General features: G+C 36.9%; 1 protein-coding gene across 4 annotated transcripts; it reads left to right on the top strand.

Moving 5' to 3' along the window:
- Positions 1-502: 502 nt before the first annotated feature.
- On the top strand, positions 503-20,499 carry LOC130748223 (chromatin modification-related protein EAF1 B-like). Of its 4 annotated transcripts, none has more exons than XM_057601400.1 (23): positions 503-863; positions 2,582-2,771; positions 2,876-2,930; positions 3,013-3,110; positions 3,254-4,532; positions 4,655-4,774; positions 4,918-5,184; positions 7,408-7,599; positions 7,718-7,798; positions 7,920-7,971; positions 8,067-8,587; positions 8,710-8,763; positions 10,432-10,489; positions 10,605-10,801; positions 10,910-10,948; positions 11,069-11,149; positions 11,515-11,652; positions 11,768-11,884; positions 15,097-15,197; positions 15,370-15,585; positions 15,694-16,039; positions 16,360-18,101; positions 20,128-20,499. In XM_057601400.1, exons 2-22 carry the CDS (start codon positions 2,614-2,616, stop codon positions 18,013-18,015), a joined length of 5,826 nt encoding a protein of 1,941 aa, XP_057457383.1. In that variant the 5' UTR covers positions 503-863; positions 2,582-2,613; the 3' UTR covers positions 18,016-18,101; positions 20,128-20,499. The 4 variants fall into 4 exon arrangements, with proteins under 4 accessions (XP_057457383.1, XP_057457384.1, XP_057457381.1 ...); XM_057601401.1 differs by having other exon boundaries at positions 504-863; positions 8,728-8,763; positions 10,895-10,948; XM_057601398.1 differs by having other exon boundaries at positions 504-863; positions 10,895-10,948.
- The last annotated feature ends 6,302 nt before the right edge of the window (positions 20,500-26,801 follow it).

Genomic DNA, 26,801 nt, shown 5'->3' with positions numbered 1-26,801 from the left:
GGGTTACCTGAAACTGAAGAAAGTGGTGATGATGATGATGAACCCCTACCCTCACTACAAGGGCGTCGGGTTGGTCTGAGAACGAGTGGTTAACTACCACAACAAGTGGTTGAACAATCTCAGAGGGCGCGACCACAACCCGAGAGCGAGTGGGTTGATTCTGCCTCCTCCACCCAGACAAAGTTGTCAAAACTGGAGGCATGCTCTACCAAAAAAATCAGTAACTGAAATCCTAGAACGACGAACAATAAACTCCATATTATATTTTTGGAACACTTCTATTCTCTGTCTCGCATTCCATGAATTTCAACTCCCTAGAATTAGAAATAAAACACTGCCAATAATTCTAGCACATATATAAAAAACACTGGGAATTCTAAGATTTGGTATTCAATTTTAACCTACTTGCTTTCAAAAAAAATTAACCTACATGATATTGATAAACAAAAGAAAACCTTGGTTATGATATAATTTTGAAAAGCCCAAAATGGAGGTCCAAAAATGGTAAATTCTCAAAGCGCCCTTATACGTCATCGTCTTCATGTCCAGCCCACGACTCGCATAGTTCCCTCTCCACACCCACAGGCACGAAGAACACAACCAACGTGTAGATACACAGAAAGGAGCAAAATCAAAATCACCATTCCGATAACCCCTAATTGGTGACCTTGAATCCCTTAACACCACTCACAATTGCTTCCATGGCGTACATTTGCTGCTACATGTTGTGTTCCTGTGCCAATTCGTGACAAAGTTACCATTCCCCGAAACCCTAGGAGAGAGAAAGTTCGTGTTGATACGGTCCTCTTGGGGTGTCAGATTGTGCCCTAGCTTCCAATTCTGTGATCCTTTCGTGAATTGAGGTGGTTTTCTTGTCTTAATTGTTGTGTTTTTGGCATTTTCGTTGTTCTCATGAAACCCTAGAATTGTTCAAATTGGGAATTCGAGGAAATGGGTGCTGTTAGGGCTTCAATTTTGTTGGGGGAATTTTTCTGGGGTGTTGTCTTGTTGCGACTGTGTTGTGCATTGTGTTGAAATGGTATTCTGGTTGATGCTTGGTATTAACGTGCATTAAATGCTGGGGATTTTTTTACCCATTCTGGGAAACTAAATAGAATTCGAAGTCGCGGGATTGTTATTTGAACTTTTAATTAGTAAATGTTTGGTTTGTGATGCCGGTTTGAAAATCATTGGCGGCAACCGTCATATATGTAGTATTTTCCCAATATGTGTACATTTATTGGTGACTATTACTTCAAGTATTAACTGCCGCCGCTTTTTGTTTGTCGCTATTTGTCGGCGTCTTTGAAGAGTCTACAGTTTCTATCTTAATATACATTCACTATCTTTTTGTCGACGTCTCGTCTACAGTCTATAGGTTTGAATAAATTTCGTGCTTATCTCTAAATAAATGATATGATTTGTTGACTTATGATTATTTTGATCTATGATGTCTTCCATATGCAGAATTATAATACCGTATATTTCAAAAAATAAACATGCCACAATTTTCTTCTTTTCGGAATTCAGATGCATAATATTTGCTTAAACTGCAATAGTGCATGTTCTAGACTCTACATCCTACATAGCCAATAGAAAACCTCACAACCAGCTGGCCATTGTTTAGTAGATGGTCCTTTTGACATCCTAATTTAAACGTTATGCTTTGAGTGGAGTTCACTCGACTTGGCAATCGACATTTGGCAGGAACCTTTAGATGATTAAGCCTTGATAGGAAACAGATCACATATTTCACAATTTTTATGGAGCACCATTCTTGTTTATTAATGTTTCACAAAGTTCAGGGTTTGAGAGTTCCTGGGCTTGAGCAAAACTGATGATTTAGGATATTTGGTCCAGGTGCGGCAGTTGTGAGCAGTGGATGAGGTACCTGGAAAGGATTCCAGCACTCAAGTTAGTATGTGCCCTAGGAAGCTAGTATGTTAGGTTAGTTCCATAACCTGAGTTCTTAGTCCCCTTTAGTTGCTTGGTTATCAAGTAACTGAGTTTTGTGATGGGATATAGAGGGATTCTATATTTCTACTCCCTTGATAACATATTGGGAAAGGATATCAAGGATTTTGATTTATTAGAACTGATTTGCTAACAGTATTGGGTATTAGTATTAGAGTATACATAATAGCATACACCAGATGCATAGGATCACAACCCTTGCAGATGTTACAGTCAATTATTATTATAGTTAGTTTCTGTAAGTGTTTCCAACTGTAAAATCTTTTAGGCTCAGTTATGAAAAGTTAGGCTTGCTAGTTGTCTATTAATGTAGTGTAATCATTCACTGAGTAATGAGAATCAATCCTGGCGGGGCTGAGGCAACTAATCCTTACACAGCAGGCTTCCAGGCCTTTGGGCCTAGGGCAGAAATTCAGTTTGGAACTATTTATTTTAGTTCATTTCTGTGTACTTATGATTTTGCTGTCATATAGTGTTAATAACATTCATTGTTTGACTGACTGTAAGTTTTTGTATCCTAATAATTCAGTGGATGGATTATATAATGCAGTTGCTTTGCAATTTGATTTATGCTATCTTTTCCTGATTTTCTTCACTAATTCAGCAGCTTCTTTAAAAGATGGCAAGCGATTCTCTTAGATGTTAGGCCGTGGAGTGCATGGATATAACCCGGGATCTGCTCCCCTAGCAAATGCTGAGGTTGATTCCATGGGAGGAGTTGTTGATGGTGGAGTTGGTATTGGTTCGAAGATCTCTCCACACCGAGGAGCAGTTGAGAAGGCTCAAGCAAATCTCAGGTGATGGGAAACCCTTTGTGTGGTTGCATTCTGTTTTTAATTACAGTTTTTAGCTTCCAATCCATTCTTTTGCGTAAAGAATAACTATTGGATGTTGATATCAGAGAGGAGTATGATGGTCGTGAAGAAAGTAGCCGAGAGCTAGAATTTCTTGAAAAAGTATGAAAGTTTCGATCTCTTACATTTTATATCCCACAACACTATAATGTAAATGATGGTCATCTGTACTTTGTAAGAGCAGGGTGGGAATCCTCTGGAGTTGAAGGCTGGGAATGCTGCTTCAGTTAGTGTTCAGTCCACTTCACTCACTGATCAGCATCATGAGCAGTTTGTGACCAGGTTAGTTATTCTTATCTTGTTTTCCCTTTTTTCTCTCACGGATATGCATGCTAATTTTCTGTGAATATCTTTTGTGTACATATTTTCTTGATGATACTCCATGCTTCTTTCTCTTGTCTTTTTCTCTCTTAATGTGATCTCAGTGAAGCAAAAGGTAGTTTTGCATTGACTGCCTCCCCGCACGGTGACTCTGTGGACAGTAGTGCTAGACCAGGGCCTCCTTTTGCTAGTGAACCTATAACTGCTGATAATCTCCTACTTTTTGATGCTGAGAATGAGTTGCCTGAAAGTGAAAAGAGGTGCTTGCGTTCAAATAGAAGGAATTATATTGCTCCATCAGAACAGTCTTCCCGAATTGATGGGAGTCAAAATGCTAAGGAGACTGAAGATTCTGCTATTTTCCGGCCATATGAACGAAGGAACAGATCCCGAACAAATCATGGTCCTCGGGGGGCTTCAAGGGAAGGGAAGGGGTTAATGTCTGATACATTTATCCAAAAGGACCACAAAGTTCCTTCTTTTACTAAGCCAAATTCTACTAGTTTTAATGGTGATACTGTTACTAAGAATCTGACAGCTAATAATTCACTGAATAATGAATTAGTTGGGGTCCAAGATCATCAATCTACTAGTGGCAGTGTTAGTGTTCCTAAAGATAAATTGGATATTACCCTGAATGGAAATTTAAGAGAAAATCATGGCACTCTACCTCCCCAAGCTGATAATGTACAAAATCCAGTTCTCATGGCTTCTGGAGAAGCTAATGTGGTTGAAGTAAGGGAGCCAGTGGCTGCTGTCGATTATGAGCCTGCACCACATGTAGCTACTACAAAACCTGAAAATGGAAGTTATTATGGTCAGCCAAATGGATTTGGTAATGTAGAAGTAGACAGGAAAAGTGTACCAAATGGAAGCCAAAATAGCATTGCTGTATTGGGCAAGAATATTGATCTGGAGTTCTGTACTCAAACCAGTTTAGATAGAGATGTAAATAAGGATAGTGATATATGTACTAATAGAAAGAATGTTGATGACACTGGAAATACCCTGGAACAAACTCTTGCATTTGACAATAAACTGAACTTTGCTGGTCGTGAAGTTATGAAAGCTAGGAATAAAATCAAAAGTGAAAATGGCGCTTCAGTTAGCAATGAACACGATGCTGGTTATTCAAATCATTCTGGTAATGGTAATATTGTCAAAGCTGCGGAAGATGTCTATACTAACTCTGTGAAGGAAACCAACTGTGAAAGACACCAGATTCCTGTGGATGTGTCAATATCAGAACCTCCTCAGATTGCACCACCAACTGAAAAGGTTTCAACTGCCACCTCTGACTATCAATCATGTTCTACATACCATATGAAGTTAGCCGAGAAGGCTCGTGAAGATTCTATTTTGGAAGAGGCTAAAATCATAGAGGTCTCCATTTTCTACTTCCATTTGCATTTCTGATGATTTTTGTGTCCACTTTTTATTTTTTCTTTTCAAATTTGGATGTTTGTTCAGTATAATTTATAAGTCTTATATCATGCACTAAGTAGGCCAAGCGGAAGAAAATTGCAGAGTTATCTATTCGCTCATTACCCGCAAGGAACTACATAAAGTCACATTGGGGTTTTGTTCTTGAAGAAATGACGTGGCTGGCGAATGATTTTGCGCAGGTTTTATTTTTTATACCTACTAGTGATATTGTGCTCTGCCATCTCATCTGTGGCAATCTGTTTCATTTAAAAGCTAACAAAATACTAATTAAATTTATATATTTGATTTTAAAAATGATCCCCCCTTAAAAATTAATTTGTAGGAGCGTCTTTGGAAGATAACTGCTGCAGCACAATTGGGTCATCGAGTGGCTTTTACTTGTCGGCAAAGAGTTGAAAAACTAAACAAACATCTGGGGGTAAAAACATTGTCTCACAGAATTTCAAAGGCTGTCATGCAGTTTTGGCATTCAGCTGAGCTACTTCTAGACAATGATGATCCAGCTATTAACTCTATTGTTGGTTGCGTTGAATCTGCGAAAGTTGATGCAAATGAAGCTTCTAGGGACCAGAAAGGAAATTCCTACGTGGTACTGGTTATTTTCTTTGTCCATCTTTACTCTATCCACAATTTAACATTGCTGTATGAATTTGGCCAACCAATGTATTGCTAGGTTTTCAGTGTCATAATAATTTTTCCTTTTCTAATTTTTTTGATGAATTTCTGTCAGCAAATAATTCATTTCAGAGTCAGAGGGCATGAATTTAAGCTACACAATTGATATCATGCATATTGCATTTAAATACAGGCTTTTGTAACTATGTAAACTTAAAAAAGCTGGTTAAGGGTGTTTTGAAGTATGAATTAAACTGTATAAACTGATTGTGTTAGGGGGGGATCCACTTACTCCGAGAGTAAATCTTGCATGAGTTGCTCCGCTCATTAAACTTTTATAAAATATGAATTTAACAATAACAAATCCAATCGTTGAATTAAAAGTTATAAAATAATTAAGTTGATTTAATGTGCAAAATTTCCTAAAATTTAAAACTAGTTGATATTTCATTAGCTCCACAGTGGCAGTACTTACTACATAGTAGAATTGTGTTCGAGTACAATTCTATGTAGTATGTACTGCCACTGTGTTCAGTTGACAGTTAGTTGGACAAGTTAGTTATAACAGCTTCGATGTAACTGCCATATTTTAAAGCAGTTACACTTTGCTCCTTGTGTATAAATGGTTACTCTTGTTCTCCACTCAATGGTTTCTAAAATTTTTGAACTACGAAATATGGTTTGATTCAAAATACAGTATTAAACCATGCTAGAACAACTTATTGCTGGTTAGGTTTTATGCTTCTTGAAACCCAAAATTTAGTGACTAAATTGTTTATTCGAATGCTATAGTTGGTACAGTTAATTTGATAGGATTGGTACCAAGAAAGGGCAAGAATTGGAGAAACTGGATGTATTATTGATAAAGAACCCTAATTCCCTAACCTGCCCAATGTGCACAGATCTTAGGAAAATAGAACTAAAAGATACAAAGGTTGTTGAGACTTTTGAGAGGCTCTACTCTCTCCTCTTATGCCTAATCCCCTTCCCCTTTTTATGTTCTACTGACTTCTTAACCAACTCACTAACCCATTCACACTTTAGGTTTGTTAGCTATTGGGCTCGTTTATTTCTGATTTTAAAAAGTGATTTTAAAGTTGAATACAAAATTGATTTTATTTTATGAGATTTTTTAAAAAGCGGAAATTCATTTATGTTTGTATACAAATACAAAAATTGCTTTTCACTTTAAAAAGTGATTTTAAATTGTTTGGCTATGAGAACATAAAAGTGAGTTTTTTCATATAAGATTACACTAAAGAACATTAAAAATATTATTCGATAAATATATTTGTTTAATTAAAAGAATTATTTTGTAAAACTGAATTCAGATAGTGTTACCTTAAGAATAGGATTCCATTTTTTTTCTCTTCAACTATAATTGATTTTCTCAAAAGCTACTAGAATTAGCTTCAATAAATAATCAAATCCATACTTTTTTTTTAATTTCTGCTTTTTATCAATAGCATATATCAAAAAACTCAAAAATTATAGAATGATTATTTACTCAAAAAAATAACGGGCCCCTTATTACATTAACAACCTATCATTAGTCATTACCCCATACCTGTTACTTCCCCTATTCCTACTATATTCAAACTCCGGTTTCATGTTTATTTGATTCATTCGTTGACCTTGGAAATAAATGAATGTGCAATTGTGCACAAATGGTTACACTTTATTATGTGTCATGAACCAATTATCCCAAAAGCTTAAGCTGTTGGGTGAAGACACATGAATGGTTTTTGTATTATACTTCTGAGTTATAACATTATGCTTTGCTTGATGTGATTAGGTACTACATTATTCATGAACGCCTCTTGTTTACATCTGGATATGACTTCTGAATTTTTAGCCTTACTTGAAAATCTAGTTTTAGAACTATTTATTTATGGAAAAGGTGTATTATTTTTATTATCATTTCTTGTCTTCTGTTTGACCATTGTTTATTATTGTGGTTGATATGCTCAGTTCAGTGATGGCTGCCTTTATTCTTCTACACTAGTTAAATTAGATGCATCAGTGCTTCAGAATGAGAACTTTTGCATTTTATGTTTAATGTGTCATATCATGGTCATCATCTGGGAAATTTGACACGCTTACACGTATTACTTTTTTCCTTTTTTATTGTATTATTTGCATTTTGTTGTCCTGAGCTATATGTTAGTGATGGTTGCATGTTGGTGGATTTTATCAGGATACAAGCAACTTTTTGGAAGGACTAAATCCCATAAAAAACTCAGCACTTAAAGTGCACGCATATGCTATAAGATTATTAAAGGCTAGTAGGTCTCAGGGAATTTCCTCGCAAGCAGAAGCACCAACAACACCTGAAATGATATTTGACTCAGGCATTGTGGACATATCATGGAAGGAGCATCTTACTGAAGTATGAGACAAGTTACCTTATAATCCTGGTTTACTTATTTATTTTGACGTTAGCTGTGCACCTCTCTCTCTCTCTTGTTAGCAAATTACTAATTCGCTTGTCATATTTTAAATTTTAGGAAAGCCTTTTCTATGAAGTCCCCCCTACTGCGATGGAAAAATACAGAATATCTGTTGAATCTCATTTCTTTCAGTTTGAGGTAAATTTATGACTGAATATGCTCCATTTACTATCTTTTCTCTATATTTTTGTGTGTATGTGTGTGAACATGTTTCAACTTTCCTTTAACTTATTGCGACATTAAACTAATTTTTTTTTAGAAAAATGGGAGTGCCATTCAAGGTGAAACATCTGTATATGATACTGCGGCAGGTACTATTGAGACTACTTACATTGTTTAAATTATGGAGTTTCTGATTAATTAATTTGGAACCTGTCTTAAATTTCTTTTATCAATTGACATGTAGAGTTTGGGTCTGAAGAGATTGCATATGATGAGGAAGAAGGAGAATCCAACACTTATTACTTGCCTAGTGTCTACAAGGGTAGCATATCATCAAAATCTGTGCACAAGAAACACAAAAACTGGAAGTCTTACACTCCTGGGTCTGGTGATGCTGGGACTGATTTTCCTTATGTACACTATTCAACTGGAACTAAACCGTCCATGCTATTTGGAAAAAGACCTGCTAGTTCAAATGTTGGGTCAGTACCAACTAAGCGGATGCGTACAGCTACTAGGCATAGAGTTGTAAGTCCTTTTACAGTCACCACTGGGACAATACAGGCTCAAGATAGGGCAGATGCTTCAAGTGGAGATAACAATTCCTTCCATGATGACCACATTGACCAGAGTACTTTACATGTTGGACCCCTGATCCAGAAAAGTATGGAGGTGGAGTCAGTTACGGACTTTGAAAAACAATTAGCTTATGACTGTGCTGAAACATCTATTAAAACAAAGAAAAAGAAGAAGGCAATGACTCTGGTAATCTTCAATTTGTATTTATATAACTGTAAGCATGCTTATTTTTTAAGATGTGTGGGTATTTTTTATTCTATTTCAGAATATGTGATTTTCTTGTATTTGTTTACCAATTATATTTACAGGGTTCTGCCTATGAACAGGGATGGAAGTTGGATTCTAGTGTTCAAAATGAACAGGTAACTGTTGTGTTTATCATGAAATTTATATAAAGCAATAGCAATCTTCCTGATTCAACATTTGGAAACAAAACTTGAATTTCTGGCTGTATAAATTTAGAGAGTTTTCCCTATTTCTAAGTTTTTATAATTAATATGAAGCTCAGATTTTGGCAAGGGTATTTTCACTCTGGATGTAGTTGTTAAACTTCCACTAGACATAAATTTAATTTGCATACTCATTAGATATTGTAGGCTGTGCCACACAATTTTTTTTATCATGGGCTTTTAAAAGAAGAGGTGTCATCCGAACTCAGGTAATGCTAGGCCTAGAATTACTAAGATATATGCAGGAGGGGTAGAACAAGGATTACCTTTAATTCCCACTAGTGATAACTGCCTTACTGATGTGGCAGTATCTTCATGGGAAATGAGTTGTGCAAAGAGTGTGAGTGAGAGTGAGTGCTGAGGGGGGGTAGGGGGTATAACCGTGTCAATAGTGAAGGTGTGAGCCTGTGAGGTATGTTGGGATTCAGAGGGGAGGCATCCTCTAATTTGCTTGTGTCTTTTCTTCTACATTTCTTGTATTTTCCCTAAACTGGACATGGGGATTACTTAGTTTTCTATTATAATTCAATACTAGAGTGGTTCAATTCTCTTTTCTCTTATAATCATTTGGTACCTATCATTTTGGTATGAAGTCCACATTAGAATCTCACACATCCGATGCAGGACTCAAGTCCTTGCAATTGGGTAACACAAGTGTGACTCAAAGAGGCCCCACCACATTGTATATATAAACAAGTGTACAATAGTATATAAGTTAAAGGACACACACCCATTGCCTTAAGGTTTTATGGTGATGTGGATATAACTTTAAGTTTAACATGGTATTAGAGCTGCGTATGCCTAATGGCTCCTGATCCAAAAAAAAAAATTCTGAAGAAAAAATAAAATAAAAAAAGATAAGTCATATAGGCCTCTAAGGCTCAGACAAAGGAATAGAAGTCTAACACCTGATGATGTTCCGCTTGAGTACAAGTCCAGACAAAGCAAGCTGTATGGCCTCTGAGATTCATACAAGGGACCAGAAGTCTAACACTTGATGACGTTCCGCTTGAGTACAAGCCCAGGCAAGAAGAAAGCTGGCCTCTGGGACTCTGACAAAGGAATAAAGTCTAACACATGATGAAGTTCCACTTGAGTACAAGCCTAGGCAAGAAGCAAGCCATAAGGCCTCTGCGAATCAAACAATTGTGTATAAGCCCAGGCAAGAAGGATGAAAAAAATGGAGCCCCACTTGAAGGGGGAGTATCACTATCAGAGTAATAAAAAACATTGTATGAATGAACAAGTGCACAAAAGTTGAAGGACACACTCCCATTGCCTTAAGTGCCTTAAGGTTTTGTGGTGATGTGGATGTAACTTAAATTCTAACATACATCCCAGCAACAATAGATCTTATATTAATTTTCATTATTAATGAGATTCATAAAGAGATTTGATTCACAATTCGAACATAGGTCTTCCAGTTCATGATTCGAAACCTAATTTGATAACCATGGTTGTAACAAGTTGAACCTAGGATTCCTACCTAGTTCCCCAACTTTTGTAGGTATTTCTAAATGTATACTTTGTTTATGGTTATTTTTTTCTAACTAATCATTATATTATCTTTTATCAATGCAGAGGGATCATTCGAGTAAGAGACTGAATAGTCATCACTTTGAATCTAATGGGAATTGTGGTAAAACTACTTGTTATTTGATTATTTTATAGCTCTAAAGAACTGTTTTATTTGCACTTAGTGTTTGTTTTATAGTTTCTTTATGATTTACTTATTCAACTGTCCTGTTCTGAAGGTTTGTATGGGCAACATAATGTGAAGAAGCCAAAGATAACGAAGCAATCACTTGATCATGCTTTAGACAATAATTCTCCGATGACTAATTCTGTTCCTTCCCCAGCTGCTTCACAAATGAGTAACATGTCCAATCCTAATAAATTTATTAAAATTATCAGTGGGCGAGAAAGGGGCCGGAAAGCAAAAGCACTGAAGGTAACTTTGGCGTGACCTCAGATGGTCATATGCTAGCAAATTCTGGTTGTGACTTTTTCAATTTGTTTATTTTTATTTTTGTTTTGATAATAGATTTCTGCTGGACAGCATGGTTCTGGAAGTCCTTGGTCACTATTTGAAGATCAGGTTGTTTGAAGTTCATTTGTTATATCAATTTTCCCCTTTTCCCTTTTTAGATTAAATATTTAAGATTCAATAACTATGGCTTGTGAAACAGGCTTACCCTTATTGTCCTACCTGTTGCAGGCTCTTGTTGTCCTGGTGCATGATATGGGTCCAAACTGGGAGCTTGTAAGTGATGCTATCAACAGTACTCTCCAAATCAAGGTAATGATATGCAAATATGCATGTCTTTACTCTTTAGAAGAAAGGAAAGGTGCTGGACTTGTTTTATAATCCTTTTCACCCTTCATTACTGAAAAACATCCATCTTAAAAGATTTTATTATTGACACCCGGAAATTTCACCTCCAGCTTCACAGGAGGGCTATCTATATAACATTTATGAACAAAATTTTGGTAACAGGGAGTACATTGGTATACTGTGTACATTTTCCATTTCTTTTCGAACTCTGATTCTTTGTTCAGTATGACGCTTTAACTGGTGTAGTTTTATTTTATTTATGATTTGGTAGATTATTTGGGGTTTAATTTGATTTTCAATTATTGCATGACTTTTTACAATATTTTCAGTGTATCTTTCGGAAACCAAATGAGTGCAAGGAGCGTCATAAGATTTTAATGGATGGAAGTGCTGGGGATGGTGCAGATAGCGCTGAAGATTCTGGGTCTTCACAGTCTTATCCATCTACATTGCCTGGAATTCCTAAGGCATGCCATTTTTTTCATTTGTTGCAGTTATTTATATTTGGATGAATTGGGGGGAACCTGATCTTTGACCTACATTTGCAACTTTGATTGGATAGAGCTATTGTATCTTTAGCAGGGTAGTGCCAGGCAGTTGTTTCAACGTTTGCAAGGACCAATGGAGGAAGATACTCTGAAGTCTCATTTTGAGAAAATTATAAAGATTGGGCAGAAACAACATTACCTTAGGAATCAGGTTTGAATCCTAAGCATTTATATCAGATTCTAAGATTCAATTACATTTAAAATTGGCATTCATTTTATGTTAACCACTCATTAGTTGTTAAGTTAGATAGTAAATGATTAATCTAGATGATAAAACTTCGATAGATGGTAATTTTAGTGTTATTAATGCACAATTAGTTTTGGTTAGTTCTACTTCAATATGGGAATCCCGTGTGTATATTATAAATTATTATGAATACCACTCCAGGAGCCAATTGTATTAACTGTTATATATTTTTAGTTGAAAGGATAAGAAATATAGTTTTTTTCTTATCACAATTCACAAATTACAATAGGTGATTATGTTATATAGATCAAGATTCTCCTAATTACCCTCGTGCAAAGCACATCAATAAGCTAATAATATCATGCTATTACAACACTTCCCCTCAAGCTAGTGAATGGATATCTACATTCTGAGCTTGTAAGTAAGATCCTAAAACCGCTATATGATAAATCCTTTGATGAACTCATTGGCCAACTGAATGATGATATGAAACCATTATCCAATTTCTCCTTGATAAGTGCCGGCCTATCTCTATGTGCTTTGTTCTGTCATGTTGGATCGGGTATGAGTAATGCTATGGTCTCACAATACAAGAGTTTGTTATCTTGAAACCACGCTATAGGAAGTCCTTTGGTGAACACATAGACCAATTGAAGTATTGAAGGGACTTACTCTGCAGAAATGAGACCGTTATCTGATTTCTCTTTGATAAATGGCCAGTTTATCTCTGTGCTTTGTTCTATCATGTTTTTCACATTCATCATCTCCTGCAATAATCTTGTCATCTACACAGACAAATATGATATTAAGTTTTCCATTCTGAGCATGTTTTATGAAGAGGGTATGATCCCCTTGGCTCTGCCTATATCCCGAGGACAGTATAGCCTGTGTAAATCTCCCAAGCCAGGCAGAATTATTATGAGAACTTCTTCTATGTCTCCATGCAAGAAGGTATTATTACTAATGATTTTACCAACTAGTGCATTGGGTCGTATCAAGTAATAATTTATGACGATTAAGGGTATCGTCTCCACAGGAAATCGTGTTCAGTTACTAATTCACAATTTAAACCGCAATAAAATAGTCGATGTTTAATTGCAATTATAATTCCAATTTAAATCTGAAAAGGATAAACCTATTATCGATAACTTTTCGTATGAATTTGAAAGCAATTAAGGTCAGAATTCCCCTTATTGTATCCTATTATAACTCAATCTTAATTCACGATTTAAACATGAAGTAAAACTGATACAAGGTCAATTTCCAATAGAAATGTTAATATCAATTCATTGATTATTAATCTCTTTGATTTAATTAAGGACCCTAGTTCCTTATGTGATCCTAAATCAAACAAGCATTGAAATTCTAAGATCTCAATCATAAACATCAAATCCTATTCCAAGGGTATTAATGATTTATGATAATTACTTCAGATCCAATAGCGCATTCGAATCTAATAACATTCCTTAGATGGCCAGTCATAGAAACTGCATGAAGAAGAATAATTACACAACCACTATATAAAAGCTTAAATTTGAAATTAAGAACTGGAATTACATTCGAATAAATTAAGGGTTCATCCTCCCCTAACCTAAAGAGTTTAGTTACTCTTAATAAAAAGTTAAAAACAAAATAGAAATTCAAAGATGAATAGAAGGAAATAAACTCCGTTTGGAAATAAAGCTCTAATCTTCAGGATAGATGACGATAATCAAGAATGTGCTCTGCTCCATTTCTTCAATCTCTAATATGTGGTGTCCTATAATCTACTCTCCTCTCCTCTGACATCCTCCATCAGCTTTTATAACCCCAAATGTCTTAATTTGGGCCTGACCCGTAGAATGCATTCCATAATCTAATCCATCACCTATAACATAACTAAAAGCGCAGGTCTTGGTACCTTTCAGTCGTGCTGGCTGTCAACATTTTCACTCAAAGAATGCTTCTAAGAGACCACCACCTGCACAAGCTTATCTTACTGGTGCAGAAAATCAATTCTCATACCCTCAGAACTGTTATCATGATTCAGGTGGAAGTCATCATGTGACTTCTGATCTTCATGATCTCATTGATAGCTCCTCATTGTCAGGATCTGATCAGATACATTCTCACAAAGTCTCTCACAGCGACTAGATTTGTTTATCTCAGAGATAAACTTAGAGTTTTTGATAGATTTATTTGTGTTACAAATTCTGTATCTTTCTGATTTTGTAAGGGAGCATATTAGAATTAAGTGTTATGTTGGGTTTGTATTAGTGTATTGTACAAGATGGGTTTTATGTTAGTGTATTGTACACCTTGTTGTAGTGAATCATTTCCACTTGTTAGTCAAGTCAGCCAGCTGTACGGTTAGTTAGTTTTCTGTTTTGAGATAGCTTCTCATGTAAGCTTCTCTAATCTATATAAGTATATAAGTAGTCTTGTATCACATTTACATGTAATAAGAAATGTATTGTTCAACATATCTCTCTTTCTCTTTCTTATACAGTCAATCCAATATGTTTGGGCATATCCTTCCGCTTCTGATCTTATCTTATACTGGTCGTGTGAACCATCAGACCGGTATTTAACAGTGTATATCCACCTGTAAGCTACTGTCTTTTTTATGCTCTGGTTTCTCAACAATCTCCCAAGTCCCATTTTTCTCCAAAACATTCATGACTTGAATCCAGTTATCCTATAATGCCTCTTGTAATGAGGTAGAGACTCTACTAGCCTACAGATTTTATAGTAATCTCTCCAGTTCTTTCTGAAGAGATTACTACATCATTTGTCAGCTGTAATGTTAAGCTAACAAGAGGGCGGCCCAAATATGGGAAGTCTCCACTAACAAACGAATCTAGGATAGGCTTTGATACCATATTAGAATTTGGGACGCCTAACTCAATGCAAAAGCTAGCTCAAGAGTTGAGGGTTGCTCTACCGTTTATAAAGGATTTCTATGCCATATCTCTAGCCAATGTGGGACTTCAAACATGATATTAGGTTTTAGGATTATATCTGAGATTTAGGATGATCGTTCTCCTGTACTTTGTTGTTTGTACCTTATTATATATTTGTACACCACAGACTAAATTTGTCTGAAACTCTGAATAAAATATTCAGTTTCTCTAATTTCAAGCGTTCTTAGTTTTAATGACATGTTTTCTCATAGATAGTCTTCTCTTTAAATGCAGATTGATAACCAGGATTTAAAACATTTAGTACCTATCCATAATTCACATGTCATTGCTCTTTCCCAAGTCTGCCCCAACAACCTGAGTGGAGGTATTTTAACGTAAGTCATTTCATTTTAGTCTAATATGTAAGATTTACAACTCTGTATTCTGTTTCATTTTCTACTGTCCTTATCTAACTTCAGTTGATGTCCCTAGTAATTTTAAAATTTTGATACACCATGTTAGTTTTTTGGCACAATTATGTTATTTATGTTGGAATCTTGGATGAAGGCCGCTTGATTTTTGTGAAACAAACACATCGAACCCAGATGTCCCAGCCCTTGGGTATCATGGTCTTCATACTGGCAGTTTGGCATCATCAAATCAAGGTTCTGTACCATCAGTGCTTCCTACATCTGGGGTGAATACCTCACTGCCAGGGTCTTCTGGTATGGTTCTTAATAATAACTTCTCACCATCTTCTGGTCCAACTGCAGCCTCTGTCAGGTGTGCGCTTTTTATTGCTGGAGATTCTTGCTCTGTATTTGTATATTTAACGAACATCTATTATGTTTCTATTCTCAATTGATGCATTTTTTTCTTCACGCATTGTAGATATGGGGTTCCAAGAAGTTCACCTTTATCGGTGGATGAACAGCAAAAATTACAACAATACAATCAAATGTTATCTGGGAGAAACATTCAGCAATCTAGCATGTCAGTCCCGGGAACTCTTCCTGGAAATGATCATGGTGTTTGCATGATGCCTGGTGGAGGTGCTATGGGCTTAATGGGCGGAATTAACAGAAGCATGGCAATGCCCAGGCCAGGGTTTCAAGGAATGTCATCACCATCTATGCTTAATTCTGGAAGTATGGTTTCCTCTAGTATAAACATGCGCTCTGGAGTTGGTTCTGGACAAGGCAACTCAATGTCGAGACCTCATGACCCTCTTATGAGGGTGAGAAGTGTTCATTTTCCATCATTCTAAGATTCAACTGATTCTATAGATAGTGTTATTTAGTGTGTTTTAAATTGGCTCGTTATGTATTCACAAAAGCTTCTACCATTTTTGTGTAAAACTAAGTCACATGTCAAAAACAAATATGTCCTAGTTGGAATTTCACTTGGTGGCTTTGAAACTTATTTTCTAACCAATCATCCTTGCTTTCACTATGTCTACAATGGGCTCTGTTAGACTTTGTTAGGAGTTTGGTTTATTCATTAACATTTGCAGTTATTGATATTAATTTCTACTGATGTTTTTCCCATTGTCATTAGCCTGGCCATAACCCTGAACATCAAAGGCAAATGGTAGCTCCACAGCATCAGACGCAAGTCACCCAGGGGAACAATAAAAGCAATCCTGCTCTCTGCGGGATTAGTTCTGCCTTCAATAATCAGACAACTCCACCACCTGTTCAGCCTTACCCAGGACATGCCCAGCAGCAGCCCCACCGCAGCAATCCTCGTCCTCCTTTTCAAGGTCCAAATCATGCGACAAATTCACAGCAGCAAGCATATGCAGTCCGGTTGGCAAAGGAAAGGCAACTGCTGCAACAGCAGAAATATTTGCAGCAGCAGCAGCAGCAGATTGCTGCATCAAATGCATTGATGCCTCATGTCCAGGCTCAATCTCAACTTCCCATATCATCATCACCTTTGCAAAATAGTTCCCAGGTTCAACCTCCAAATTCATCTCAGCATGAACCTCTTTCACCTGCAACTGCATCATCAGCCTTGGGTCCCATGTCATCTCAGCATCAACAGCACAAGCTTCACCAGCTACAACATGGGTTAAGCAGGAATCCCGTTGCTAATGGGTTGACTAATCAAGCCGGAAAGCAACGGCAACGACAGCCATCACAGCAGCAGCAGCAATATCAACAGTCTGGTAGGCAACATCCTAATCAGCGGCATAATGTACCACCTCAACAGCAGGCTAAACTTCTAAAGGGTATAGGAAGAGGAAACATGTTGGTTCGTCAGAACCTCTCTGCCGATCCTTCTCATCTAAATGGGCTCTCGTTGCCTGCAGGAGGCCAAACTGGTGAAAAGGGGGACCAAATCATGCACATGATACAAGGTCAAAGTTTTTATCCTGGATCTGTTTTGAACCCAAGTCAACCATCACAGCCATCGGGTCATGCCCATTCTGTAAACCATTTGCAGTTGCAGCAGAAACTATGTTCTGGGTCCCCAACCACTTCACCAAAGCTACTTCAGATTTCTTCTGATGCTAGTGCTCAAGTACAGGTTTCACCAGTTTCATCAGGTCAAATGTTATCACCTACCCAGCCAGCTGTGATTGTTTCAAACCACCACCAGTTGCAGCTACAGTCTAACAAAATTAATCAAACTCAATCAAATATTCAGAGAATGTTGCCACAAAACTGCCAGGTGCATTCTGAGTCATCAAGTAAGTCTCAATCTGATCCAACTCAAGTTGATCAAACGCCTGAAAACAGTGCTTCTAAGATTAGTACAAGTTCTACAATGAGTCAGGGTTATATGGATTCATCGAGTCTGGTACCAGCTGTTACTACTGTTTCTTCTCAGTGGAAAACATCAGAAACACCATATGATTCCAATATTGACAATCAAGCCCCTAAAGTGAGCTCCTTGGGTAGTGCACCTGTTGGCAATTCTACTGGAAGTGAACAGCCCACAGTTAGTCAAGGGATTGACCCAAGATTAGTTTGCTCGACATCTAATGCACATAATAATGGGGCACAGCGGCAGCAGCAGCAGCAGCAGCCACAGCCTCTTCAACAGTCATCGCCCCAAGAGCAGCATAAGCAGCAGCAGCAACAGGAGCATGAACTACATTCTCCCACATCTCTTGCTTCACAACATCAACCTCAGCAACACATGAAGCATCCACAATCAGGGCAGAGCAGTTTGTTTATTCACTCACCTAATTCTAAAGAGGAATGATGCATTCTATTGGATTGAGCAGCAGCCAAGTGTACTTGGTTTTGTCAAGATTGGAGTCTTTATGCCCTTACCGCCGCAGTGTACAGGTATTCTTATTTTTACAAATATAATGATCATTGTGTTACATTTTTGGTTTGGTTGTTTCTTATTTAGGAATGAAGCAGAACCATGCATTTTCTGATTCTCTGAACTTGGGTCCATGTTAAGGAAAGCTTTTTTCCTCCATGGTCACAATGGCTGCATATTGTTCTTTAAATTGTATTGCTCTGCTCTACTCGGAATCTGTTGAATGCTGTTGTGACATGTTGTAATATTAGAATTAATTAGTATTAGAATATTCTTTTTTATTATTAGGAGATTGCGTACATATTTAGTTTACTTCTATATATTACTCATTGTATTCTATTCAAGCAATAATATTATAATTTCTCCTACTTTCAAGTAATGGTAAGGAGAACAAAACCAAGAGGAATGCCAGGCATCATTTCAGAACATGACCTAGAATCCACTGCATATTCACCCTAGATATAACATAGACGCAGGAAAAATCTATTCAATAATGTTGAGCAAAAATTATTCTCAGAACCTCTGGAATATTGTCTGTTTGGAGGATTGCTTATAGTTGAGAGTAAATATGATCGTTGAAAGGAAATCTGAAATTCTTATTTCTGAATATAATCTGTAGCTGAGGTATATACACTTTGTATACCAAGGCCCATAATTAGTTTCCTAGATTAGACAGGGTTGTCAATAACGCGCGATAGCGGCGGAGCGTGGCGGCACGGAGGTTGGGCGCGACGAAGGAGGCTGTAGCGGCGCGGAAATCACGTCGTGGTGGTAGCGGGGGCGATCGCGGCCGAAATCACGCCTGGTTGAGCGCGATGGCGGCGCGAGGAAGAAAGTTCAGACAGAAAACCCTAAATTGCCCCCGGTTTTAAACATTAAGTTTTAATTTTTAAGGGCATTTTGGGGCTTTCCTGTCTTTAATAAAATGCTGTGTTTAATCTTATGCTTTGAATAACCCTAGTATAAGCTGCGAGCGAAAACCCCAAAATGCCCCCAGATCTAAACATTCCTTCGAAATTTGAAGGGCATTTTGGGGTTTTCGCACCATTAGCGAAGACGCTGCGTTTTATGTTTCTTCAACCTCCAGCCTCTGCGATTTCAAGCATCCTTCTTCCTCCTTCCTCCTCCTCCTTATTCCTCCTCCTCCTTCTTCAGCGTAGCGGCCATAGCGCTACACGCTATAGCGCTATAGCGTTTTTTGGCCTCGCCGCTACGCGACGCGATCCGCCATTAACAACACTGAGATTAGAGCTGAATTCCATGAGTATATCTGTCATAATTATCTATCCTAATTGATTTACTAATCTGTATTATAGAAAAATAAAATACAAGCATGAAAAAAGGAATAATGAAACACTAACAGGTCAACACTCCACCTCACGCTGTTTGAACGGATATCTAGCATTTCCAGCTTGCAAGTATACTCTTGAACCTGTGGCACGTTTTTTAGTCAACTCATCTGGCAATAGGTTTCCAAACAGTAACTGAATGGCGGACTGGTTAGGGTTTTCTTCCTTCCTTGGGGTCTATACATACCATTGGACCTTCTGGTTGCAGAGTTCATTGTTGAACCTCTTTGCTGGTTAGGCTGTTTATGTAGCTCAAACACCACTTCATATGTATCACTTTTGGAAGGTGGGTAACTTATGTATGCTTCCACACTGTTACTGTCGGTGGAGCGCCGCCCTTTGTTTAAAATCCAATTCTTCCCAACAATCTGTTGAGCATAATCCGCAATCTCCGGTGAAGATTTTATTAAGTGCAGCTTCCGATTTTTCCTTTCAATCCACATTCAAGAAAATTCCTCTAGAGTAGTCTGGCCTGGCTCTATGCTGTGTACCCACGTAGTATCCCTGTTGATTTCTGGTTGTCCTGTTTAGTGTTTCCTGATTTGCAAATTTATTAACTATTGTACATTAGATCGGTCCTGTGTAATGTTTATCTGTCCTTCCCTTTTTCTTTTGCTGGGTGTACAGTATACTTTTCTATTTTTTATGGTAGAATGAGAAAAAAAAGACCTCATTTATGTCATGGTGTTTTTTGCAGATGAAGCAGGTCATTCATGGGGGTTTGTGGAATATTGGCACAGATGTTCGTTGTTTCTGCACAGGTCCTGTTAAAATATTAACCAAAGTAATATTGACACAGCATCATTGCTTTTTGGTTCGTGTTTTGCAAATCTTGTATATTATGACTGTTCTTAGAAGGTTGCCGCCATTTTGTTTTTGGAAAGAGGCGAATATTAGAGGCATTTGTACAGGGTAGTCTCTTCTTTCCCTTTGCCCCATCATTAACGTCTCATGTGCAGAGGATTACTTTTTGTTCTACTAGATTAGTGAATGTATTATTACCTTCTAGATAATCGAGATAGAAATCATTTATATAGGCAAATGCCAATTCAATGTTTTGTGAATACAAGTTTTCTGGTGTTTAAACAAGCCAATCATGCCATTTACTGTCTTCGTACTAGTTACTACCTGCACAAGCGGAATTTTTGAATATTCAACCTTTTCAAGGTTCTAAATGCATGGTTTTCAGAAACGATCTTTTTATCGTTATAGCTATCAATTAACAGTGTTAGAATTTTCAGTATGAAATGCTTATTCTCAGAAGCTTTAGCTATTTGGAATCATTGTCATGTCTAGGTACTACCATCTGTGCACCATGCACATGTGGGATATTTCAACATTACAACCATGTTAAATTTCTGAATGCGTAGTCTTCAGATATTTTTAGACTTTTTGTCATGACTGGGGATGTGAAAATGGTTTAAGTAAGGGTGCTTGTATGACTTATTATTTTTCCAAGTGTTATAATAATGTAACTTTCTCTTGAGTTTTTTTTATTCGTCCTTAGGGGGGGAGCTGATGCTTTGTGTTTATGTATTCTTGCTTATTTGTATTATGTTCTTCTGATAAATTATTGCAATTACAGCATGTTTGTTTTATTACAGAAGACAATGTTAGGTGTGCTTTTGTTGTATTACCGCAAATCAGTTCATGTTTTCAATGTTGTATATAAAAACCATGAGTTGTTGCTTCACCATCAGCAATGAGGGAAACTTGCATTTCTGTTGTATGCAGCAATTGCCAATCTAGTCAAATATCGTAATAATCATTTGTTCAGTATCTTTATCAACCTACAATGGAGTTCCCATTGAGATTGATAGGTTATATTTCAGGTATTTTTACGTTTTTTTGGTACATTTTACTTCGATTTTTTTGGTACATGGGTAGTTTAAGATTTAATTGCAAATTTTCAATTTTTGATCGAAATTTGTGAGTTGTGAAATCCAAAAAAATTGATTTTTTTTAGTTTCATTGTATGATGATGGCAGACTTTAACTGAACTTTATCATGATAAACATTATGAATTTTTTTTAGAATTGTTATAAATTTTTAATTTTTAGGTGAAATTCTTGAGTTTTAAAGGTGTAGTCCATGGGATGAATGACGAAATCAATTTTTTTCACGAGTTTCATCGTATGATGAAACCAAACTGTCTCAGGCTAAAATTTGTGGAAATTTTGGATTGTTCGTGAAAATTTTCAATTTTTCTCAAGATAAACATTTTTTTTTAGTATTGGTGTAATTTTTTAATTTTTAGGCGTAATTCTTAAGTTTTAAAGGTTTTGGCCCATGGAATGAGCGAGGAAATTCAAAATAAAAAATTTGAGGTTCATAGTATGATGAAGGGGAACTTTAACCAAATTTTCCCATGCTAAAATTTGTGCCAATTTCGGAGTGCTGGTGGGAATCTTCAATATTTAGTCGAAATTCTTATGTTTTAATTTTTAAAGGTGTTAGCCCATAGAATGTGATGAAATCCAAAAAATAAATTTTTTCGAGTTTCATCATATGATTAACGGGAGCTTTAACCAAACTTTCTCAGGCTAAAATTTGTGAAAATTTAGAGTGTTGGTGGAAATTTTCAATTTTTGTCAAAATTTGTGACTTTTAAAGATGTAGCCCCATGGATTGAGTTGCGAAATCTAAAAATATTGAAATTTTTGAGTTTCATGGTATGATAGAGGAGACTTTACCAAACTTTCTCAGGATAAACATTATGAATTTTTATAGTATTTTGGTGTAAATTTTCAATATTTAGACGAAATTCTTGAGTTTCAATGCCCCATGAAATGAGTGACGAAATCCAAAACAATTATAATTTTCAAGTTTCATCATATGATGAAGGTCACGTTAAAAAAAATCATATGATGAAGGGGAGCTTTAATCAAATTTCTCAGCTAAAATTTGTGCAAATTTTGGAGTGTTGGTGAAATTTTTCAATTTATAGTCGAAATTCTCGAATTTTAAAAGTGTTAGCCCTTGTTATGGGTGACGAAATTCAAAAAAACTAATTTTTCTGAGTTTCATTGTATGATGAAAGGGAGCTTTAACCAAACTTTCTCTGACTAAAATTTGTACAAGGTAAAATTTGTACAAATTTTGGAGTGTCAGTGAAGTTTTCAATTTTTAGTCGAAATTCTTGAATTTTAAAGGTATTAGCCATTGGAATGGGTGACGAAATTCAAAAAAATTAATTTATTACTTTTTTGATTTTTATCATAGATGATTGAGAGCTTTAACCAAACTTTCTCAAGCTAAAATTTGGGCAAATTTTTTACTGTTTGTGGAAATTTTTAATTTTTTTGTTGAAATTCGTGAGTTTTAAAGGTGTGCCCAAAGAATGAGTTGCGAAAAAAAAATTTAAATTCTTTGAGTTTCATGGTATGATGAAAGAGGCTTTAACTAATTTCCACTTAGGTTAAATATTATGAATTTTTTTGAGTGTTGGTGTGGTTTTTTTTTTTTTACTTTTAGCTGCAATTCTTGAGTTTTGAAGGTGTTAGCCCATGGAGTTATGAGTGACGAAATCCAAAAAAAAAATTCACATTTCATCATATGATGGAGGAGAAATTTAACCAAACTCTATTAGGCTAAATTTGTGCAAATCTTAGAGTGTTGGTGGGAATTTTCAATTTTTGTTGGAAATTCTTGAGTTTTAAAGGTAATGTCCATAGAATGAGTGACGAAATCCAAAAAATTTAAATTTTACAAGTTTCATCATATGATGAAGGGAAATTTTAACCAAACTTTCTCAAGCTAAAATTTGTATCTGCTTTTGGAGTGTTGGTGGAAAATTTCAATTTTTGGTCGAAATTCTTAAATTCTAAAGGTGTGCCCTTGGAATAGGTGACGAAATTCAAAAAAATTAATTTTTCCAAGTTTCACTGTATGATGAAGGGGACCTTTAACCAAACTTTCTCAAACTAAAATTTGTACAAATTTTTGTGTGTTGGTGAAATTTTTTAATTTTTAGTCGAAATTCTTGAATTTTGAAAGTTTTTTTTTAAAGGAGAAAATATGATTAATAAAACTTGAAGATTAGCGAGCAGATACATATAGTAAGAGTTGCTCAATAACAGGAAAAAGAAAAAGCAGGATAAAAACCAGAAGAGGATAAAAGGAAAACATGATACAGCATAATTTGGAGGCACAAGATTAAATGTAATCAAAGCACAAGCCTACGCAAGCCATATAGCTCCTGTACGCTAGCAGCAATGTGATGTAAACACGCATCCAAACCTTCTCTACAAGATAGAAATTTTCCAAAAAAAACCTTCATCACCATTTTGAACAATAACCAGCACAATCTCCATTAGTAATAGTATAATTCGTTAGAATAAAGCCCAAATAGGAGAAGAACTGCTACATCCAGTTTTGGCTAAGTAATTTGCCAAGTGATTTGATTCCCTAAAAATATGTTTCACATCAACACAATCCACCTCTGGTATCAGCACATAAAATTTAGGTAATTTAAAAGCTTCCATGGCCTGTTGGATCTGTTTCGAATCCATCCCACGGCAAGCAAAGAATCCCTCTCAATCACAATGTGGAACAACTGAAATTCTTTACAAAAAATTAGCGCATTGAGTATGGCCTTGACTTCCGCTTCGTAGGCTCATAAATCACCTGCTGCCATGGAAAAAAGCCCTACCCTTTGTCGCCTCTCATTTCGAATAATCCCACCTACTCCGCTCTTTCCGGGTGTGCCATGGGATGAGCCATCCACATTAAATTTGAGAAGCCCAGCCGGTGGAGGAGTCCATTCATTTCCCCTTAAGCGAGTAGGTTTAGATTTCAGCTTGATGGAAGTCAAATTGAATAAAAAGTCAGACATTGAGTAAGCACATTCCTTCCACTAAGCCTTAACCCACCAAAAAATTCTAGCGATGTGAAGATCCCAAACCGAATCATAGGAGAAAGATTCATTGTTAAAAATGACCTGGTTACGCGTCAGCCAGATAGACCAGCAGAGTGCATATGGTATTAGCTCCAATAGGACATGATCAGAATTAACCCGGAGTTGTGGCCATTCTAGTAATAAATCCTGCAGACTATTTGAACAACACCAAATTGTACCTTCCATGGATACCACTGAATTCCACATCCTCCACACTGGAGAACAAAAAGTCATTAAATGGTTGGACGTTTCAAGCTCAATTCCACAAATACCGCATCTGCCCAAGTTGTCTATTGTCACACCACGCGCAAGGAGGTTTGCGTTTACAACAATTTTGTCATTGGAAGCTTGCCATAGAAAGAAAACCGATTTGGGAGGAACAATTTTCCTTACCCGGGATGGAGTGCACCAAGTTGCTGGACTATAGATCTTTGATTCAGTAAAATCATGGAGTACTTTCACTGAGAATCTCCCACTTTTCTCTCCAATCCATAATAGACCATCTTCACTTCAGCAAGGCATCAATGAGTTAATGGTTGTCATGAAATTGTCGTACTCTTCAGTTTCCCAGCCAAGAGGTTGCCTTCTAAATTCAATTGTCTAAGTGCATCTACGATCCATATAGACCCCCATCTCGTGAATCATGGCAGTTTTATCCAAGGCCAGGGAAAACAAACGAGGAAACAACATAAAAAGAGGATTAGTGCCCAGCCAAGGGTCTAGCCAAAATCGAACATTATCCCAACTGCCTACTTTGCATAAGAGTTGTTCTCAGAAGTTCTAACCTATCAAAGTATCCTCCAACACTGATTTTAAGATATCCTGCATAACTGTAGAGCAGCCATCCAATCTGTCAACTAGTAGATGCAGAAAACGACATCGATAATCCCATCCATACTTCCCACACACTACTTTTCTCCATAAGTCGTCCTGAGATGTTCGAAACCTCCAGGCCCATTTTATCAACAGAGCCTTGTTTCGCCATAGAAAGCCCATGCCAAGACCTCCCGCATCCGCACATTTACACACTGATTCCCAAGCGATCCAAGCAATTCGATGCCTCCCCTCATCGTTTCCCCACATAAATCCTCTCATTAACTTCTCAAACTGCCCTATAACCCCAATTGGGGCTTTAAAAATAGACAGATAGTATATGGGGACCGCTGCAATCATTGCCTTTAGGAGGACCAATCTGCCACTCAGAGAAAGGAATTTTGGTCTCCATGATGCGAGCCTCACTCTCATTTTTTCAACTAGAGGGTTCCAGAAGTTAATCCTTCTAGGATTTCCTCCAAGGGGTGCTCCTAAATACACAAACGGTAAAGTACCTGCTTGGACCTCAAAAGAGAAAGCCAACTCTGTCACTCTTTCTTGTTGGAATGTTGCAACCATATTTGCAGGTTTTGTAAAAATTCACCTTTAGACTCGAGACCCAAAGAAATGCCTCCAAAGCATCACTAATCCTACTCAATTGGCTATCATCATTCTCGCCAAAGATAAGGGTATCATCAGCAAATTGTATGTGATTTATAGATAAATTATCCCTCACCTCAAAGCCACAAGGGATCTCTTCCTCCAAAAGAAGGTTTAACATGCAAGACAAGGAGTTGGCACCAATATTGAACAGGAGGGGCGATAACCGATCGCCTAGCCATAAACTTTTTTCTATAGCAAAGAAATCTGTTGGGGAACCGTTAACCAGAATAGCAAGAGAAGCTGAGGAGACACAACACTCCATCCATCCGATCCATTTTGATCGAAAGCCCATCTCTTTTAGGGTATTGAAAAGAAACACTCAATCTATGTTATCATAGGCTTTGGCGAAGTCAAGTTTCAAGAGAATCCCACCACCATCAATCTTCTTCATAGAATCAAGAATCTCATGTGCCACCAATATACAATATGCAATCTGTCTTCCTTTTGTAAAAGAAAATTGATTTTCTGTCAAAAGGAAGGGCATAACCCCTAGAGTCTCCCTACCAACACCTTTGATATCAATTTGTAAACGCTCCCGATCAAGCTTATGGGACATAAGTCAGAAAGGGAATTGGGATCCCCCACCTTAGGGACTAAAGCGATGAAAGTTGCATTCAATCCCCTCACCAGTTTCCAATTCTCATAAAATTTCTTGAACACCTTGAGTACATTAGCTTTTACTAAGTCCCAAAACTCCTTGAAGAAAGTCGGATTGAATCCGTCGGGGCCCGGAGCCCTATTGCCATCACAAGCCTGCAGAGAGGCCCAACTTTCTTGCTCAGTGAAGGAAGCTTCCCACGACTCCCTTAGGGCCTGGGTCTGTCTGCACATATTTGAACACTTCAAAGCAGCTTTTGCAATGGTCTCCTTCTTGAAGAAATTTTGAAAGTGACTAAAGACAGCTCTCTTAATATAAACCGGTTCAGAAAATTGCTCCCATTAAAAGAAAGTTTATGGATACCCTTCTTTACATTTCGAACTCTACATACTCTGTGAAA

The sequence above is a fragment of the Lotus japonicus genome, chromosome 3, assembly GCF_012489685.1.
Source record: "Lotus japonicus ecotype B-129 chromosome 3, LjGifu_v1.2".
NCBI classification, from domain to species: domain Eukaryota; kingdom Viridiplantae; phylum Streptophyta; class Magnoliopsida; order Fabales; family Fabaceae; genus Lotus; species Lotus japonicus.
The sequence above is the reverse complement of the archived record's forward strand: the minus strand, read 5'-3'. Positions and strand labels throughout refer to the sequence as shown.

Excerpts from the sequence above, each read along its gene's own strand:
- LOC130748223 (XM_057601398.1), top strand. The coding sequence starts at position 2,614 with ATGTTAGGCCGTGGAGTGCATGGATATAACCCGGGATCTGCTCCCCTA. Across the intron at positions 4,533-4,654 it reads AAGAGGCTAAAATCATAGAG|GCCAAGCGGAAGAAAATTGC; the intron begins GTCTCCATTTTC and ends TGCACTAAGTAG. Across the intron at positions 7,799-7,919 it reads CTCATTTCTTTCAGTTTGAG|AAAAATGGGAGTGCCATTCA; the intron begins GTAAATTTATGA and ends ATTTTTTTTTAG.